At 48.8% G+C, this 16,533-nt stretch overlaps 6 protein-coding genes across 6 annotated transcripts; 3 read left to right on the top strand and 3 right to left on the bottom strand.

Moving 5' to 3' along the window:
• Positions 1–381: 381 nt before the first annotated feature.
• TGAM01_v201785 (hypothetical protein) lies at positions 382–495 on the top strand (the record flags this gene model as incomplete). Its single annotated transcript, XM_024548844.1, has 1 exon — positions 382–495. One exon carries the CDS (start codon positions 382–384, stop codon positions 493–495), a length of 114 nt encoding a protein of 37 aa, XP_024406455.1.
• Positions 496–2,544: 2,049 nt separating this feature from the next.
• Positions 2,545–3,667, top strand: TGAM01_v201784 (hypothetical protein; the record flags this gene model as incomplete). The annotated part of the gene is made up of 3 exons (XM_018805926.1): positions 2,545–3,028; positions 3,106–3,430; positions 3,499–3,667. 3 exons carry the CDS (start codon positions 2,545–2,547, stop codon positions 3,665–3,667), a joined length of 978 nt encoding a protein of 325 aa, XP_018660880.1.
• Positions 3,668–3,956: 289 nt separating this feature from the next.
• On the bottom strand, positions 3,957–5,017 carry TGAM01_v201783 (set-domain histone methyltransferase-6; the record flags this gene model as incomplete). The annotated part of the gene is made up of 2 exons (XM_018805925.1): positions 3,957–4,939; positions 4,993–5,017. The coding sequence occupies 2 exons, from the start codon at positions 5,015–5,017 to the stop codon at positions 3,957–3,959; spliced, it is 1,008 nt and encodes a 335-aa protein (XP_018660879.1).
• Positions 5,018–5,927: 910 nt separating this feature from the next.
• TGAM01_v201782 (hypothetical protein) lies at positions 5,928–7,911 on the bottom strand (the record flags this gene model as incomplete). The annotated part of the gene is made up of 4 exons (XM_024548843.1): positions 5,928–6,503; positions 6,571–6,966; positions 7,024–7,742; positions 7,794–7,911. The coding sequence occupies 4 exons, from the start codon at positions 7,909–7,911 to the stop codon at positions 5,928–5,930; spliced, it is 1,809 nt and encodes a 602-aa protein (XP_024406454.1).
• Positions 7,912–11,355: 3,444 nt separating this feature from the next.
• On the top strand, positions 11,356–12,093 carry TGAM01_v201781 (hypothetical protein; the record flags this gene model as incomplete). Its single annotated transcript, XM_018805923.2, has 1 exon — positions 11,356–12,093. One exon carries the CDS (start codon positions 11,356–11,358, stop codon positions 12,091–12,093), a length of 738 nt encoding a protein of 245 aa, XP_018660877.1.
• Positions 12,094–12,840: 747 nt separating this feature from the next.
• On the bottom strand, positions 12,841–16,285 carry TGAM01_v201780 (positive regulator of purine utilization; the record flags this gene model as incomplete). The annotated part of the gene is made up of 3 exons (XM_024548842.1): positions 12,841–13,656; positions 13,843–15,595; positions 15,741–16,285. The coding sequence occupies 3 exons, from the start codon at positions 16,283–16,285 to the stop codon at positions 12,841–12,843; spliced, it is 3,114 nt and encodes a 1,037-aa protein (XP_024406453.1).
• Positions 16,286–16,533: the final 248 nt, after the last annotated feature.

Genomic DNA, 16,533 nt, shown 5'->3' with positions numbered 1-16,533 from the left:
CCATAAAACGTCGGTGATAAATGTTCTCCATGCTTAATTCGATACAAATATCGTGCACTATCAACAAAAGTCATTTAGCTGCCTTAAGGCAGGTTGGCGATCATAGACTAGAGTAATATTAAGCGATTGCTTATTCCGAATATGGAAATGGACCAGCTATCATAACTAATCGTTACCGAATAGTTTTTCGATCAATAATCCTAGATAAATAATCCTGAATAACAAATCTTGAATAAATAATCTTGAACAACAAATCTTGGATAGTCAATTTGAACGACTAATCCATAATAGCGCACCATCATAGTGAGTAAGCTTCTTATTTGCCCAACAATAGTGCCTAATCTTAAAATCTGCTGATAGACTTCGTGCGCCTGGACATGTATGGAGGTTGCATGCAGCCTTTGGAATCATCGATATACTATTGTTCTAGAACAGTGTAGCATCCTAGCTAAGGACATTAAGGAAAGTCTAGAGAGGATGGCCTCGTTGGAGTAGTTGCAGCTACCTATCTATATTTGCATAGATCACATAGCCTACAGTGTATTTAACTATTCGAGCTTTCTAGAAGCTAAGCAGATTCCTACATGAAAGTATTAAGTATCCTGCTCTTTAAACGTTGTATACTATTTTCCACCAAAAGAGCTGCGACGTGCTTCCGTAAGCTTTCGTAAGCTTTTACAATAATAGCTTTAGGAGACATGACACTAGTACAATGCCTGGAGATGTTATAGAACTGCCCAGATACTAAATATAGTGGCAATTATATATCAGATTTGGGTCAATGAATAGGAATTGTTGGTCAAATTCAGTGCCCGCCTTGTCGCGACATAAGTACAAAATAGTCCATTGGTAAATCCTGCGTGCAGTAGGCTGGGAACTAGGAGAAAGAGATTGCCTACTAAAAGATTACGGTGCAGTAACTAAGGAGTTAGCTACTACTGCTAGTTCCTTCAACTACATCCTTTTACTGGTCAATTCTTTGATAAATATAAACGTATATGAATTTGTTGGCACTTTTGTTTGGATTTTTGTTGGTAGTAGAAGTCTATTGATCAATTTCGTTGAACAAAACTCACAGACACTAGTTCGATTTGTCGAAGAATAGATAAGTAATACAGCTAGGCAGCCTAAACGACGAAACGATGACCGATAAACGATAGCCGAAAATTTTACTTTCTTACAACCCTGGCCATCTGCAATCCTACGTGCCCCTAACAGCGGCATCAAAGAATGCCTTACGACACAATTGCTGCCCCATCCGCGGTAACACCAGATCCAGCAGCGCCGCATGATGCCCCTTTTCCCTGTTCCAAACGGCAGTATCTGTTTAGTATCTGCGACGCATAATGCCTCAAAACGGACATTTTTCCGAGGAATAGCGGTTTTTTTTTTTTTTCTTAATATAACTCGCATCCGTTGAACTCGGCATGCAACATCAAAGTTGAGGCTGTATCTCGATTACATAACTTATGATACATCATCACGTTGATCACAATTCAAATACTACCTAATCGGCGCACAACACCCGCAGATACGCATCGCGTGCACCTGCGGACAGCGACTGCGGACAGCGAAGCAGCTCTTCTCCGATCCGCCTCGGAGTCGTATCAACACCGAATACGACAGTATCTTTCGAGCGTATCAGTTGTGATTGGCCTATCAAGTACGGAGCTCATGACTCAGCCTTTGTTTCGGACTTTGGGCAGACGGACCCCTTGAAGAGAGAGATATACGTAACGGTGTACGGTGAAGGCTGTTGATAGGGGAAGCAGAGGGCTTCGTTGTTGAAATGCTAAATCTGGGATGCGGTGGATACAGGATAAGCACCAACACTGACTCGCTCTGAACAAGCTTCCTTCAGGCATTGACAAGTGAGAACTAATGGGATAGTCTCCGTTGGCATTGTTAGCAAATATTTCCTTCGTATGCCAGCTAGTTCCACTTCCGGTAATCAAGTTTGACGCTGCAAAGTTAGATCCTAAAAGTGGAACCAACTAGAGAGCCTCCAGCTCCAGAATAGCAGCTTTCGATGACAGCTAGAGAATGCAGTTCGTCAACGGTGCATAGCTAATCGTTGCGTCCCCGTGTATTTGCTTTACGTCTGAATGACTTCTTCGACGGTTGCTCAGAGATTGATTTGATCACGCAGTGTTACACTGTCAGTTATCCCGTCTTGGCAACCTTGTGTTCCGGAAGACTTACCCAATCCATGAAGCGGTCTAATACCATGTCCCAGTCTCCGGACATAGCACATGTTGACGCTACAAAATCCGGCTAGCCCTGAGTCGACTCTGTACTATGATAACTTTTGTCTCACATAATCTGCCCAGCGGCCGTCTGATGAGGCGGAGACGTTAGATCGGAGATACCCAGCGGAGAGCCCCAGCTCCACCAATAGTACGGAGTACCAAAGTCTATATAATGAGAGAACAGGAGTAAGTATTAAACTCAGAGCTTCCCCCTGAACCTTTTCTACCATCCTTCAAGTTTACACACCTCATCACATCTTTTAAGCTCAATCATCATCGCAACTGCTTATCCAACATGTCTGGCGAAGGATTCCTCAACCAAACCAACTTACACTCGCGCGCCAAATATCGTGCGGCGCTCTTGACCTATCCTGGAAACCTCAAGCAAGCTCTGAAAGATGCTCAGGAGGATTCCAAAAAGACCCTTTTCGGTGTCGCCCAGGGCATTGCCAGCACCACCCTGACAAAGGTCTTGGCTTCCGCCAAACCGGACTTTATTTGGATGGATGTTGAGCACGGCATGTATGATCGCTCAACCCTCAACGAGTATGATACAGGATCCCATAAAACGTTTGACGAGACGAGAGTGTTGACCAAGCATAGCGCTATTCACGCCGCCCAGCACCACTCTGAGGGCGAGACACTAGTCATTGTGAGAGTACCAAAAGAAGATGAGATTGCACTATCTACAGCGCTGGACGCTGGTGCATCTGGCATCATCATCCCCCACTGCGAGACCAAGGAGGAGGTAGAGGAATTTATGCAGAAGATGTACTACCGTAAGTATCAACAGCCCACTTGTAAAGGAAAAGAAGGAAAGCCTTGGAGCCAGTTGAGCTTACACACAAATATACAGCCCCTGTCGGAGCCCGTTCATTCAGCCCATGGACCTTTACTCCCGGCATCTCAGATCTCTCTCTATACCCGGAAGATGCCTTCAACATGAAGACTTCCAACAACCACATCGCCATCATCCCCCAGATCGAAAGCGTAAAGGGCATTGCAAACGTCGAGGAGATTGCCTCAATACCCGGCGTCGCAGCGCTCATGTTCGGACCCGGCGACTTCATGGCCGATGCAAGAGTGCCCATGGTCTTGGGAGGCCCTCCCCATCCCGTCTTGGCTTCTGCTATGGAGAGCATGTCAAAGGCCAGCAAGAAATACAACATTCCACTTGTTGGGTAAGTTTAACCCCCTTGTACAGTACAAACGAATACTACTGTTGCATGGGCTAACACATACATAATAGTGGCGCTCTGGCTCCAGAGATGATTCCCATGATGGTAGAGTCAGGCCACCGAGTAATCGTGACCATGTTTGATGTGTGGGCCATTGCGAACCTTGCAAAATCCACGGTTAACAACGGGAGAGAATTAATTGGGGCAGTCGAGAAGAAGACGAATGGTGTATCTAAATAAAAAGTTTTGGAATTACAATATAGACTAGAACTATCAACTCAGGTTATGGATCCTCCCCAAATTGCCAGCCACAGTTCATTCCGTGGAGTGATCTCAACTCCATAGGTATACAGTATTCGCCAACAATAGGTAACCTGATGATGTAACAGCCTTCCCGGGGCACCCCTTGCTTCTTGATGCCCGTATAGTGGCGGGTGATGAGCATCCGTCTGAGACATTACTGACTGTTCTCTAATACACCTTGACTCTTCGTCCGATAGATAGCTTCAACGGGAGTAACTGGCCCCGATTATTGCTCCAAGGCGAGGTCTCGCATCGTTTGTAGTTCCATGGCAACGTCATGATCGGCAGCATCTTCTCGCCCATAGAGTCTGGCGGCAACGCAGAACTTCTCTCGCCAGGTCGCCTGAGCCATGGCATGTTTGGCAATTCTGTCGTTTCTCTCCGTTTCAAACCAGCCCGATACGGTTTGGATTTTTTTGACGATTAAATCATCTATCAAACCCTCCTCCTCCAAGAGAGCCATGCTTAGAAGATCAATGAGGAACCTCGAAGAAAGAGGGATGCGCAACTCCTCTGCTGCCTTCTTTAGTTCAGGATCGATGGAAAATGGCAAAGTTGAATCCTGTGTTTGTTCATCCAGATCTTTACCTCGTGAAAGGTATTGTAGTCCTCGTACGAGGGTTCGGCGCATATCACTGGCTCGTTGAGCCGAAGAGCTTGCATGACAGGCTTCACATTTGCATGTAAATTGCAGTAGCTGATGGCGTTCATGCTGGCTTTTCAGTTCGAACCCCGGAAGATAGTTGAACGTGATCTCTTCTCCAGCGCTGATGTCCCTTTTCGCGAGAATTGCAAGAGTTTCTCGGCCACTCTCACTAACCGAAGTCGGGATCGTGGAATTGGGCGAACAAGAGTGATTGAAGCGCGACAAGAGGACGAACATTCCAAAGGCTGCAAGATTGCTGCCTCCAGTATGGACTTGAAAAGTATTCTGGGCCATGGTGGCCAACAAGCTTTCGAAGGACGCAGAGCCATTGTCGCGAATGCGCAGAAACGTTTCCTTATCTGCAGGTGCCAATCGTAGAAAGGCCATCAAAACATCTTCTTCCGTAATCTTTAGGGACGGTTTGTAAATAATGAAGAGCGGTTTATCAATCAGAATCGTGGCTCCTTTGCTGATTCGTGTCTTTGCAAAAGCTCCCCATCCCTTCCTGGATGACGGCTTCAGTTCGAATGGGGCATTGCTAGGCAATGGGAGCTTCCTGTATGCTGAGAAAATATTAGCCAAACACATATTTGACCTGGACATGAGTCTGACTTACGATGCTTACGATGCTTCCGAGTCATTTTTGCTAACGATTTTCCAACCGGTGGCGCAATTCAATCGTGTTGTGTTTGCAAAGATCAGGCAACGAAATGATTATCGTCACTGCAGTAGGCGGACAAAACTGTGCCACTACTCTACAGTGATCCAGCAGGAATGCAGACTTTGGTAGCCGCGAAATGATCAAAATGCTCATGAAAAGCTTTCATCCAGAGAGAAAAAGAAGAGGCCTAGAGCTTTATGGAAACGAAAGGAAATATCTGCTGGTGGTGCAAACGGGAAGGCACTTTGCATGCGCACACCTGCGTGCAACAATAGCCAATAAAAGCAGCATTAGAAAGAACGTTAAGGCCCACCATAATGATGCGCAATAGATTTTTGTTTGATAGGTATACTTAAGGTAATTTCTATAAGCTAGTACCTACTTACTACCTATAGCTACCTAGGTAGGGAATTACGAGCCTGTCATGTTTTCATTTTATAGTGAGCTACAGGTGAACATGCAGTGAAGCCAGTACTATGTATAGGTGATAACATTAGAAGTCGTCTTTATTTATTCCTTAGGTAACTTTGCAACTCAATGGTCTTCAAGTTAATATTTCCGTTTTAAGAAAAAAAGAATGGCAAAGGAGACCATACCGTACGTTCTAGGTAGGAAAGTTCTCTCCATGGAAACATCTGCCACTATGTGAGTACGGCCACCACCTTTCAATCTGAGATCTGAATGCGGCGACAGCACGTACGCCTTAGGCAGCCTGTAGCATGTGATTGTCATGGTACCATGTATTAACTTTTGGTCTTCCCGGGACTTTACTGTACTGTAGTGCTAGTCCAGCTAGATATCGTAAATGAATGTACTGCGGATTTATTGTGGATTATATGTAGAATTTTATTTGATATACCTACGCCAGAAATCTATCGTTTAGGAAAAGTCTAGTCTTGAGAGACCTTCAAATAAACCTCATGCATCGTAAACCAAAAGTAGAGCTGCCCTTTCATCTCATAATGCTCCCATATTAACCCTTCATCTCCACCAAATTGTTGAGTTTGAGGGTCAAAATTAACATGTACACCCTTGCATGATACCAGATGCCTCTCACATGCCGGCTGATAGGTGCTAGCATGCGATATGCTCGATGGCTTCTGATAACTTTGGACAGAATCCATGCCTAGACGGCACTGCCCTAGAGATCTCTTTAAGCCATCGTTATACTCCATCAGGATGCCTTTACATAGTCCAGTTGACTGATCCGTAAAGACATGAATAGTTGAGATATTCTCCAGTGACGCTGAAGACGAGCATGCAGCAGGCACTGGCGGTCCATCTGACGGGATGCCACAATGTTTGAACTGATAATCAGTATCAGCTTTGATGACTGAGATGCCACTGTTGCATGGGCTGCTGTGGATGAGTGTAGCATGTTGCTCTCCTGCTATGTATAATGTTTCGTAGACAGGGGCCTTTGTTGGTGGAATGCCAATTATATATTGTCCAGAGGTCAATTGTAGCTACAAGCAAACACAGGTATCAGCTTCAATGATACTTGATGTCTCAATTCTAAGCTTCAAGACTTACTGTGATGGAGTGTGGCTCGCGTAGTGGAGCGCTGCGCCTGACGCCAATAGCATGGACCTTGTCGTTGGCAGCTAGAGGTACATATACCCAGATGAGACGACATCCATGAAAGGAGCTCATATATTCAAATGTTTCTGAGTGGCGCGATTCTCGATGACTGTGTCCATATATACCAACTATTTTACTACCTGGTGTAGCTGTGATGAAGAAGGAGATTCCCGTGCAATAGCGCGGATCCAAGCTGGTAGCGACGAAATGGGAAGACAAAAGTGCAGACGAAGCCGAAGCTGCATTGCGCTCATGGTTTTTTATGTGTAAAAGATTCGACACAGGCAGTGGTGCGCTCCAGACGTTGAGACTTGCTGTAGTGGGGAGGTTCAAGCGACTCCGCCCGAGCTGGGGATGTTAGTTAATGGTGATATCAAGGGGTATAAGTATGTATAAGGTACTTACCCTGAACTCTATGTCAATCGACTTTATTGCCTCCACCGGCTCTACCACCAGTACATTGGGGTGAATGGACATCTGGGCCGCTAAAGTTGCTGACTGTTCAGATACTCTGTCTATCGACCTGATGCCTTGGGCGTCGATTATGAGGCAAACAAAAGGGTCAGCAAGCTCGTCTTGCACAAACCTGGGAGTGTCATTGCGAGACCAGCACAGCACTTCAGAAAGCGAACAGGTGATGGCCTCGTCTGCTTTAGCAAAACTCAGCTCCTCCGCAAGTTGAAGTGTGGCATCAAGCCTCCAGAGAATGCTAGACTGCGAATAGCTCTGAATGAGCATGGCAATCTCTGGAAGAAATTCCCTCTTAAAGCCACAGAGCTTGCTTATAAGGCTTGGAGATGGGTCTGTAAGAGCACTATGGCTAGGCAACTTGAGGGGTGCCATGCTTTTCCAAGCATATCTCCACGTTGCCGCGAGCCATAGGCGTCCCATGTCTTCTTTAATGTCGCCATTGTATTGCGAGTCGTGCGTATAGCTCTTAAATGCCTGGTGGCATAATTTGAAACAATCCGTATGCATCGTGATGCTTTCTTCCGCGCCGGTGGTGACGGGACGGTCTGGTATCTTGTAGAATGTTTGATCGCCTCTTTTCGGTTGCTGAGCATATCCCTTGGCTGTAAACTTGCACGCATCATACACGAGACATGTAGTACTCCTAAAGAGCACTGGGTACGTTAGTCTAAACATCTTCCTGCGCGCCATGGATCTCGTCTTACATGCGACAATGTTATCACCTGGTAGAAATAGTTGACCACAAGCACCACATTGGGGATGAATGCAGATGTATGACGGCCCTTCGTCACTCTTTGCTTCACGAGGACAGATGGCTTCCATTGTATCAAGGAATCGGGGGTGTCTTGTATGTATTTTCGCAGGCTGTCGTACTGGATAGGTCTAACAAGACAAGGCTAGATATAGCAAAAGACAGCGCTTATGGAACAAAGCCTGGTGTACCTCGAGACGGTGAACAGGCGCGTATTTAAGCCATTCCGTACCGCCTTTCTCTCCCTCGGGCAGCACGAGCTGAAAGTGTTGCCGGCGAATTGAACATCTACGTTTTGCCCCACACAGCCTTGGTGAGTTGTTGCAATGCAAGGGGGGCAGAAAAAGAAATGAAAGGAAAAAAAAACAGGCTGCGTATCATGTAAAACCTCGCAGTGGCGAATCGGCGATGTCTTTTGTCTCGTTGCCGTACTCTCCAGATATCTACCATGTGTAAGTCGTGGAACTCGTTAGTTCCACTTTGAGAGATCGATCAGCATCTAAAGCGATACTACTGCTCGGGTGAAAGTGGAACCAGATTCATACCCGTGGACCTTGTATCAGCTCCACTCCATTAGCTGCGTGACAAGCTCCCAACACATACCCCGCCGGATCTCTCTCTGCCTCCCTCTACCTACCAAGTTCTATCTAGTACTACCCAGTATCTACTTGATAATCACCATCTACGAACTACATGATACATCTTACTTACAACCATGGATTCTGCGAGCAAAAAAGGCATGTATGAAACAGATCTCACCTATTTAGAAGACAAAGTGGTGTCTGCGGCATTCAGCTGGCTTGCTCTCAACCTAGAAGTTCTGTCAAACGATGTTCCTGAGAAGCCCCGCAAAGCTATTGCTGTTTTAACAGATCTTACGCACTCTTTATTCGCAGATGGAATGGTCAATGTAATTCAGTCCTCAACACTGAATAATCTACCTTTCTAATATCTACTTAGTACTACAATGCTACCTTGATTCCAGTGCGTCCTGGAACGAGATTTATTCATGGAAGTGGAGAGTTACTGCCACTATATCCATGTGTTGGCTCCTCAATCACGGATGGAGAGATTTCTCATGCGTTGAATTTTGGGAAGAAGCTGCATCTACCAGCAGATAAAACGAAGCACAAAATATACGTTGCGGGACCTAGAACGTTTTATGCAGTATGGCTATTTCGGACTGAAAAAGACTTTGCACCATTTCGTAAAGCTATTGCGGACAGTAAAACTGTTGTGAACATTGAAACTGCTGGGGACAATGAAGCTGCTACTAGTACTTAGGTATTGACTACATCCCCTACTTATATGGATCATTGCTAACGTGGCGACTTGACCAGTTCTTCCAATGATAAAAGGTTGTTACAATTATGAGTAACTATGAGTTTGTTAAAAAGCTACACAAAAGCAGCACCTGTTATAGCAGTGTAATTTATTCGAAACACATTTCCTCCCATGCCGGCTGCCATTCATGACCGGGCCTGGGACTGCTCAGCTTCCTCTTCTCCAGACTGTCTCTCAGCCACGCCTCTTTAGATAATCACCACCTCTGTAAGACGCAGAGTAACAATAAACTCAGTCAAATAGGTTAAGAAGTAACCCATATCTTCCTTCTCCCTACTCCTGTTTGACGCTAACAAGACCATCTTCATTCTTAGCTGGAGGTTTACGCTTTGGCTGCGTTCTCTCGCTCTCGCCCTCACTCTCTCATTAGCTTTCTCAACTAATCAATCGCGATACCATTTATCAACATCCATTCAATCCTGATGCTGCACCGACTTTCCGCCGTGTCACTGGGGGTATGGATTTACGATGGCGTCCAGCATCATGCTAATTGCTTGGTTTGAGCAATTCAACATGGCCTCCGTTTGCATAATCAGAGATACCAGTGATCAATGAGACAAAATATCTCACCATTAGAGCATCGGATTAATTCTCCATCATGACACGGGTTGTTTTGAAGAAGCCTTGCTAGCCTTCTGCCGTAAGCGCTGAACTCTGGAGCGTGTGATCGAGAGGAGCTGTGAAATTCGATAAAGATCAAGAAACTAGTGAAATGCAGAGTACATCTAGTGGTCGGCGCAATGTTGCCTGAAATCGGTGTTGCATATTGAAGAATGCTTGCAATCTACAGTGACGTCAACTCGTCGCGGAAATTGACACAGAAGCCGTCCAAAACCCATCAGCGTGATCCGGCCTGGAGTACCAAAAATCACATGTAAAGCAACTGTTTCAATGAATCTACAGTAGGTAACCATATGCCAGTCGTTCCGGACGCCGTGAGAGCCAAATCTTGGGCAGGCTGTTGTAAAATGCCAGAGTAGATAGTAGAGGTGCAACGCTGGCAAGCCCAGGCCAGCTTCTTTCAGCTTCACTGCACCCTGCCAAGTTTACACCAAGCGCAACTGGCAAGGTCCATCATGATACACGTAGTCAAAATGCGTCATCTTCATCCAATTGATAACACAAACTCTTCGATCCGAAGTACATCGGCACCGCAGGCTGCCGACCAAACTATAATCCGATGCCGGGCGCACTTGTGGCCCGGCCTTAGCTTGTTCCTGGAGAAGCAGTAGCTTCGTTTGAACAAACACCAATCCCCATCATCTTGATCATAATGCATGGCCCTCTCAAAGATGGAACCAAAACAATTCCTCTCCCGTCCCACGTGTGCAATTTCTCGCCATGATTCGTTCCATCTCGGCTGAGAAGCTCCGCGGCTATCAGCTCCGTCTGTCCCACCTCAGCTTGGCCTCAACTCCACCTCCACCAAACAGAAAAAATGCTGTGGCTGGGCGCACCTTTTGGCCGTCTGCGGGTGGCTGGGCGCCTTTTTTTTTTTTCTGCTCTAGTCTCGGCTCGTTGCCGCCCATCCATCCCACCTTGTGCCTGACCTTGGCTGAGCTTGGCTTTCTGAGCTTTTGCTTGAGCCAACAAACTGACCCCCAGTAAACAGAAATTCTCGAGACGAGGGGGGGAAACAAAGAACAAACTTTTTCTTTGTTCGCTTAGCTTACGCATCCACCCACTCAGTCACCCGCTCGGCTGGCTATCTTTGAGATTCCCACGAACATGTCCTGGTGAGCGAGACAATCAAAAGGAAAACAGCGGACCCCTGAAAGCGACATGATGCAGCTGCTGGACAACTACAGCCCATCGTCATCGTCATCGTCATCCTACTGAGAGGACCCTCGTTGCATTGCATAGCGCGCATCGATTCGTCTATCTTTGTTCTTCACCGTACCCGATCTCGCTTTGGGCTCTCGAGGCTCTTTTTTTTTTTTTTCTGTCTCTCTCTCCCCCCACGACAGCACTTCGGCTCTCTTTTTCTCTTCACTTCTCGCCTTTTGATTCTCGCCCCGCTTGTGTCTCTCTGTCTTGCTGTCTCCAGCGCTAAGCTGTGATACACAAGCCCACCGTCAGCTAGATTGGTGCTTTCGCGCACCCATCAGCGTTTCGGTAGACCGAGACAGACAGGCAAGCGAAGAGAAGAAGAAGAAAAGAGAGGAAACATAATGCCTGCTCTGCCGCCTTTTCCACGACGGCCGATGGGCGAGCTTGCCAAAGCCCCCCTTGTCGCCTCTTCATCGCTTCCAACAAGAGCAATCGATAGCGACGCCGCCACCCTCGTTGCTCGCCAGCAACAGTCGCCTACCTTCGTCGTCATCCCCGAGACATACAATGCTACTCACAGCTCCCTCTCAACCGGCGCCATCGTCGGCGTTGTCATCGGCTCTGCCGCCGGCTTCATCCTGCTGCTGCTGATATTGTACACCATTCTCGGCTTTGGCCCGTTCTCCAGCCTCTTCCGCACCAAGGAAGTTGTCGAGACCAAATCTTATGTTTCACGAAGCATGCTGAGCTCGGCACGCCCAAAGACCAAGAAACCCAGGAGAAAAGTACCCACAATGCTGTCAATCCGACGAGAGCGCACCACGAAGACGACCAAACGCAGGGCTGAGAGAAGAGGGAAAGCGCCCGAAGTAGTCGAGCCCATGAGGAGAAAGAGGGAGCCGTCACCGCTGACCACCATCACTTCATCGTCCTCTGGGGCACCCGGCCGAGCACCGAGGGACCATCTGCCCTCCGACTACGACGAAGAGAATGAAGTGGTTGTTATTGAAGAGACTGAGCCGTCCTCGAGACGGCACAGCCACAAAGCCGGTCCGTCGAGGAACACGGGCAAGGGAAGGAGATCGAGCAGCCGGAGATCTGGCTACAGCGAAGACGACGACAGGAGATACCGCCGCTGAGCTTCCGCTTGACAGTTGACACCTATTGATTATTCCCCCTTTTTGTGTCCTTTTCCCTCTCTCTCTTTATGTTGCAGGCAATGTATGATGATGATGATGCTATGTCAAGCGCTTGTTCAAATCAATTTGGTTGAAGAGTTACTATTGGCGTATTTTTTTCTTAGGCAAACGAGCATGTTAGCGATGAGGAATGAATGAGGATATTGAATAGCGCATTTCAACTTTCCACTACAACAACATCTAACATTAATACAATACGCAATTGACACGTCCATGCATGAGATATAGCTGTAAATAGGTGAATATGTGCGGGTGTGCGGATGTGTGTATGCAATCGCTCGATTCAGGTATAATTCTGTTTCCAGATGTTGTTTCCATCCATATCCATATACAAGGGAAGAGAAGAAGAAATGAAAATAGTCCCAAGATATCATCAACACAGTAGTTTTTCATGCAAACAAACCAGGAAAAAACAAAAACAAAAAAAAAGGATACAAAGCTAAACAACAACCTATTGGGTATGCACGTATATGTTTCTCTAAAAACAATTATCGTCTTCTCACAAGTCCATCGGTCTCTCGTCCGGTCCATCTCTTCCTCTTCCCGTCGATCCCATATCATTCCCGCCATTCTGTCCGCCACAGCCACTCGATCCACCAAACGCGGCATTCCACCTGTAGCTAGGGAAGATGAAAGGCTAATTCACTTCTTCGTGTAACAGCGTTGGAAGGTTCTAGAGTCTAGAAATCAACTATTACCTCCCTGAGGCCCGCCAAAGAAGAACGAGTCAAAGGGATTCATCGCCGACGACGACGCCTCCGCGTAGTCGTTGTGCATGCCCTCCCAGTTCAGGCCAAAGCCAAAATCCATCTGGCCTTGGTCCATGCCGCCTCCAAAGCCGCCGCCGTTGGACCCAGTGCCCAGCGTCTGCAAAAAGTCCATTGTTTGCGCATCCGGGTACTCCTGCATCCCAAACTGTTGCTGCTGCTGGGGTTGTGGAGTCATGAACGGGTTCCCGCCGCTGGTGCTACTGGGAGTGGCCTGGCGAGGCACAGACGGCGAGGCAATCATTGACTGGTCGACAACGGAGCTTCCGTCGTCGTAGCTGCCCGTTCGCCGTGAGGGGCTTGGTCGACCATGGCTATGCGAGTGAGCCATTGTCACTGGTGGCGTGGCCATATCTCCACCGGTTGAGAGGCTGGGCGAGGATAAGCTGTCGCCCATTGCCATGTCAAGCTGGAACTGCTGGTGGTGCTGCTGGTGATGTTGCTCAGGCTGTTGATACTGATGCTGGGATGAATGCCGGTGTCGGGGCGCTGCCGGCCTCTTGGACGTTATATCTGAAGGCGTAAGAGCCCAATTGGTAGTCTCTCTTCGAGTGGGTGGTCGCCGTGACTGCATGACAGGCGAACCAAAGCCACCTTTCGACGTGGCCATCTGGATGGTGGCTTTGGCGGTTCGGTCAAAAGCGTCGCGACAAGTTTCTGCCGGCGGGCATTTGTCAATCATGTCAGTAAATACCGACTTTGCTGCCAGCACTGTAAAGTCTACTTCATCCATAGTCTGTAAATACGTTAAGTACTCAAATCAGCGATTCCAGCTCTTGTCCAAAACTCTCTTTTCAAGAGATGATGCAACAGAGGGGGCACTCACCAGGCGGCTTCTCACAGTAGGAGAATGCCATATGGCATAAAGATATGATATGCCTGCCATAAACAAATGGTGGGTAGACAGATACGTGTAGCTTACGAGGCTGCTCAGGTGCAGCTGTCTATATATCCGCAGGATCTTTTGTCCTGCTTCAGCAACTTTGAGATATATGCGCTCTTCGTCTTCTCGTAGTTCCGCAGTAAAGGCCGTTGGGCTGTTGACCTCGTTGGAAGGATTATACTCTCCCTCAAACATGGCAGGGATACTCAGGCTCTGCTTATACAGCAGCACAATGGCTTGCCAGTAGTTGAGGTCCAGAAACTCGGTCGAGAAGGCTACCCCAGTCTCATGCTTTAAAGGCGCTTGGTCTTTCCATTCACGAAGCCTTCGGTCAATGTCAATTCGCCATGATCTATACGAGTCAAACTGGACAAGATACGGGGATGGCAACTGTCTGTTCATCTCAGGATAGAGCGTCCTCGCTTGGGCTCCATTTCTGGCGATTTGCGCCTGGTTATATTGCAGGACTTGAAGGATCTCCGACTGCAGGATGCGCAGCCTGAAATAATGGTGAGCAACGCGCTTGTAGCTCGGCTCTTCGCTGGATGGGCGTGGGCTACCAAAGCTATTGGGTGTGATAAAGTCATCGTCAAGAATGGAAGGAAACTCGGTCGTGATGACATGGTCGCTGATACCAAACGGTCTACCAACGCAGGTGCTTACAAGCCGGTCAAACGAATAAGTACACCACCACAGTCGCCGTCTCATGTCACGGATCCAGAGACGTCTCGCTCGGTCTGGGCCGCCACCGTTGGGGTCCCGCGGTTCGTTTACAGAGCCATCAGGGTGATTATGGCCAGAGGCATTCTGCCCACTGCCGCTGTCTACATCCCCTCCGTCTTCGTGATGGAGGCCAAGATCAACCGCAAGACGCACTGCCACGCCAGTGATATACCACAGGCCAGGCGGAACTGGTCGAAGAAGTGCAAAGTTGGCAAGCAAAAGAACGGCCTGCAGCACCTCAAGCCCGCCTCCGCTGCTGCTGAGACACTCTTCAAGGTGGACGATTGCGCTTGCGTGGTACTCCTCCGGCTGGCACTGATTCCTGCTGCTACGCTGAAACGACAGTCCACCACCACCGGAAGCCTCTGCTTTGACTGGCTCGCCAACAATGACACCACAGCCAATGGCAAAGACCATGTTGAGCATGTACAGTTCCCTCGCGCTAAGATCCGGGCCATCGGTTGCATACGCCCGCTCAAAGGTGCGCATAAACTCTCCGCGGTGCAGAATGGGAATCTGCGGATTTGCGTGCTCAAAATAAAGTGTCACTAGGCGCATAGCCACGTCCCTGGTCGGAAAGATGGCTGGTTGTATGGTGGGCCGGGTATGTAAACCGAAGAAAGAGTCGCGCATAGAAGTACCGGCCCCAGCCAGATTCGAGTGATGAGAAGAAACAGGTTTCTCTGAGCCGCCATTCTGGTCTGGTACCGAATACTGGACGGCTGCAAGCACAACACGGGCAAACGAGACACCCGATGTAGAGGCAAGCGATCGCGGCTTCGATGAGCTAACAATATTCATCATGGCAGGGCTCCGGTCGCCCTGCTTCTTGGCTGGAAGCATCGCACCATCCAGTCTCTGGCCATGGTGGCTGTGAGGCCGCGGGGTGCGGTGATCTGCGTATTCCGAGTGGCTGGAGTAATTGGTAGCATCTCGTACAGCCGGGAAGCTGCCGTCTACTCCAGGGCGGGAGCATAGGTCGAGATCTTCTGCCGGCGGGAACGGGATATTGTTAGACTCCAGGAGCTTCTCCAGCACCTCCACGCGGGTTTCAAGATAGAAGACATAGCTGCGAGTTTCATGGTCAGCAACGTTACACAAACAGTTGGAGCTTGAATCAGGAATGCAGACAAACAAACGCAATGACTCAGATGAACAGAGATAATTCTCAGCGCATGATTCACGTGTGGATTGTGTTAATTTTATCCACTCACCTTCTCGGAATCTCCTTCTTTGTTATAGGGTCATAGCCAACGCAGGAGACGCCGACCTTGCTGCAGCTCGCGCAGCTAGGCAGCTTCTGATCGCACCTGTTTTTGCGTAGTCGACAGCGATTGCACGCGCTCACATTGCGAAAGTTGCTGCTCTGGCCAGGCTTGCCAGTCGCCGCAAGACCGTCGGTAGCAGCGGCAGCGGCAGCGGCAGCAGCCGTGGTTGTGGTTGTGGAGGCGGTGCTGCCATCAGCCGTGGCACCAGCAGCGTCAGTTACGCCCGCACCGAGACCGGGACCGGGGCCGGGGCCTGGCGCAGCAGAGGCAGAGGCAGATGAGACAGAGGCGCCGGGGTACACAGCAGCCGAGGTACTGGCCTCGCTGCGACCGCTGGTGATGCTCCTTGCCGCCCCTCCTAGATTCGCATCGCCGGCTTGCTGCTCAGGGCTCGAGAAGCCGTTGCGCGATGACGTGCCGTCGTACGAGTCCTGCCGCTGACGCTTGACGCTTTTCTGGAGGATCGGAGACGGCGGGCCATGCGTGGGCATGGCTTAAGAGCAATGAGGCAAGGTTGGTCGTGCTAGGCTGACGGTTGGTCCCCCAACGAGACGAGCTGCTGGCGAGACTTGGGGTCGGGGGGTGCGGCGTCAGATCCTCTGGGGGGGAAGAGAAAAGAGAAAAGATCCCAGTGAAGAGTCTAGGAAAGGAGAAGAAGAGAGGGTCGCGGCGGCAGCAGCTTGCATACGAGTATACACAACCGATACAGATGCCGTCTCCGGTTTTTTTTTCCTCTCTT

Source organism: Trichoderma gamsii, assembly GCF_001481775.2.
Source record: "Trichoderma gamsii strain T6085 chromosome Unknown Scaffold_4.2, whole genome shotgun sequence".
In the NCBI taxonomy this organism is placed as follows: Eukaryota; Fungi; Ascomycota; class Sordariomycetes; order Hypocreales; family Hypocreaceae; genus Trichoderma; species Trichoderma gamsii.
Note: the sequence above shows the minus strand (reverse complement) of the source record. Positions and strands in the feature narration are given on the sequence as shown.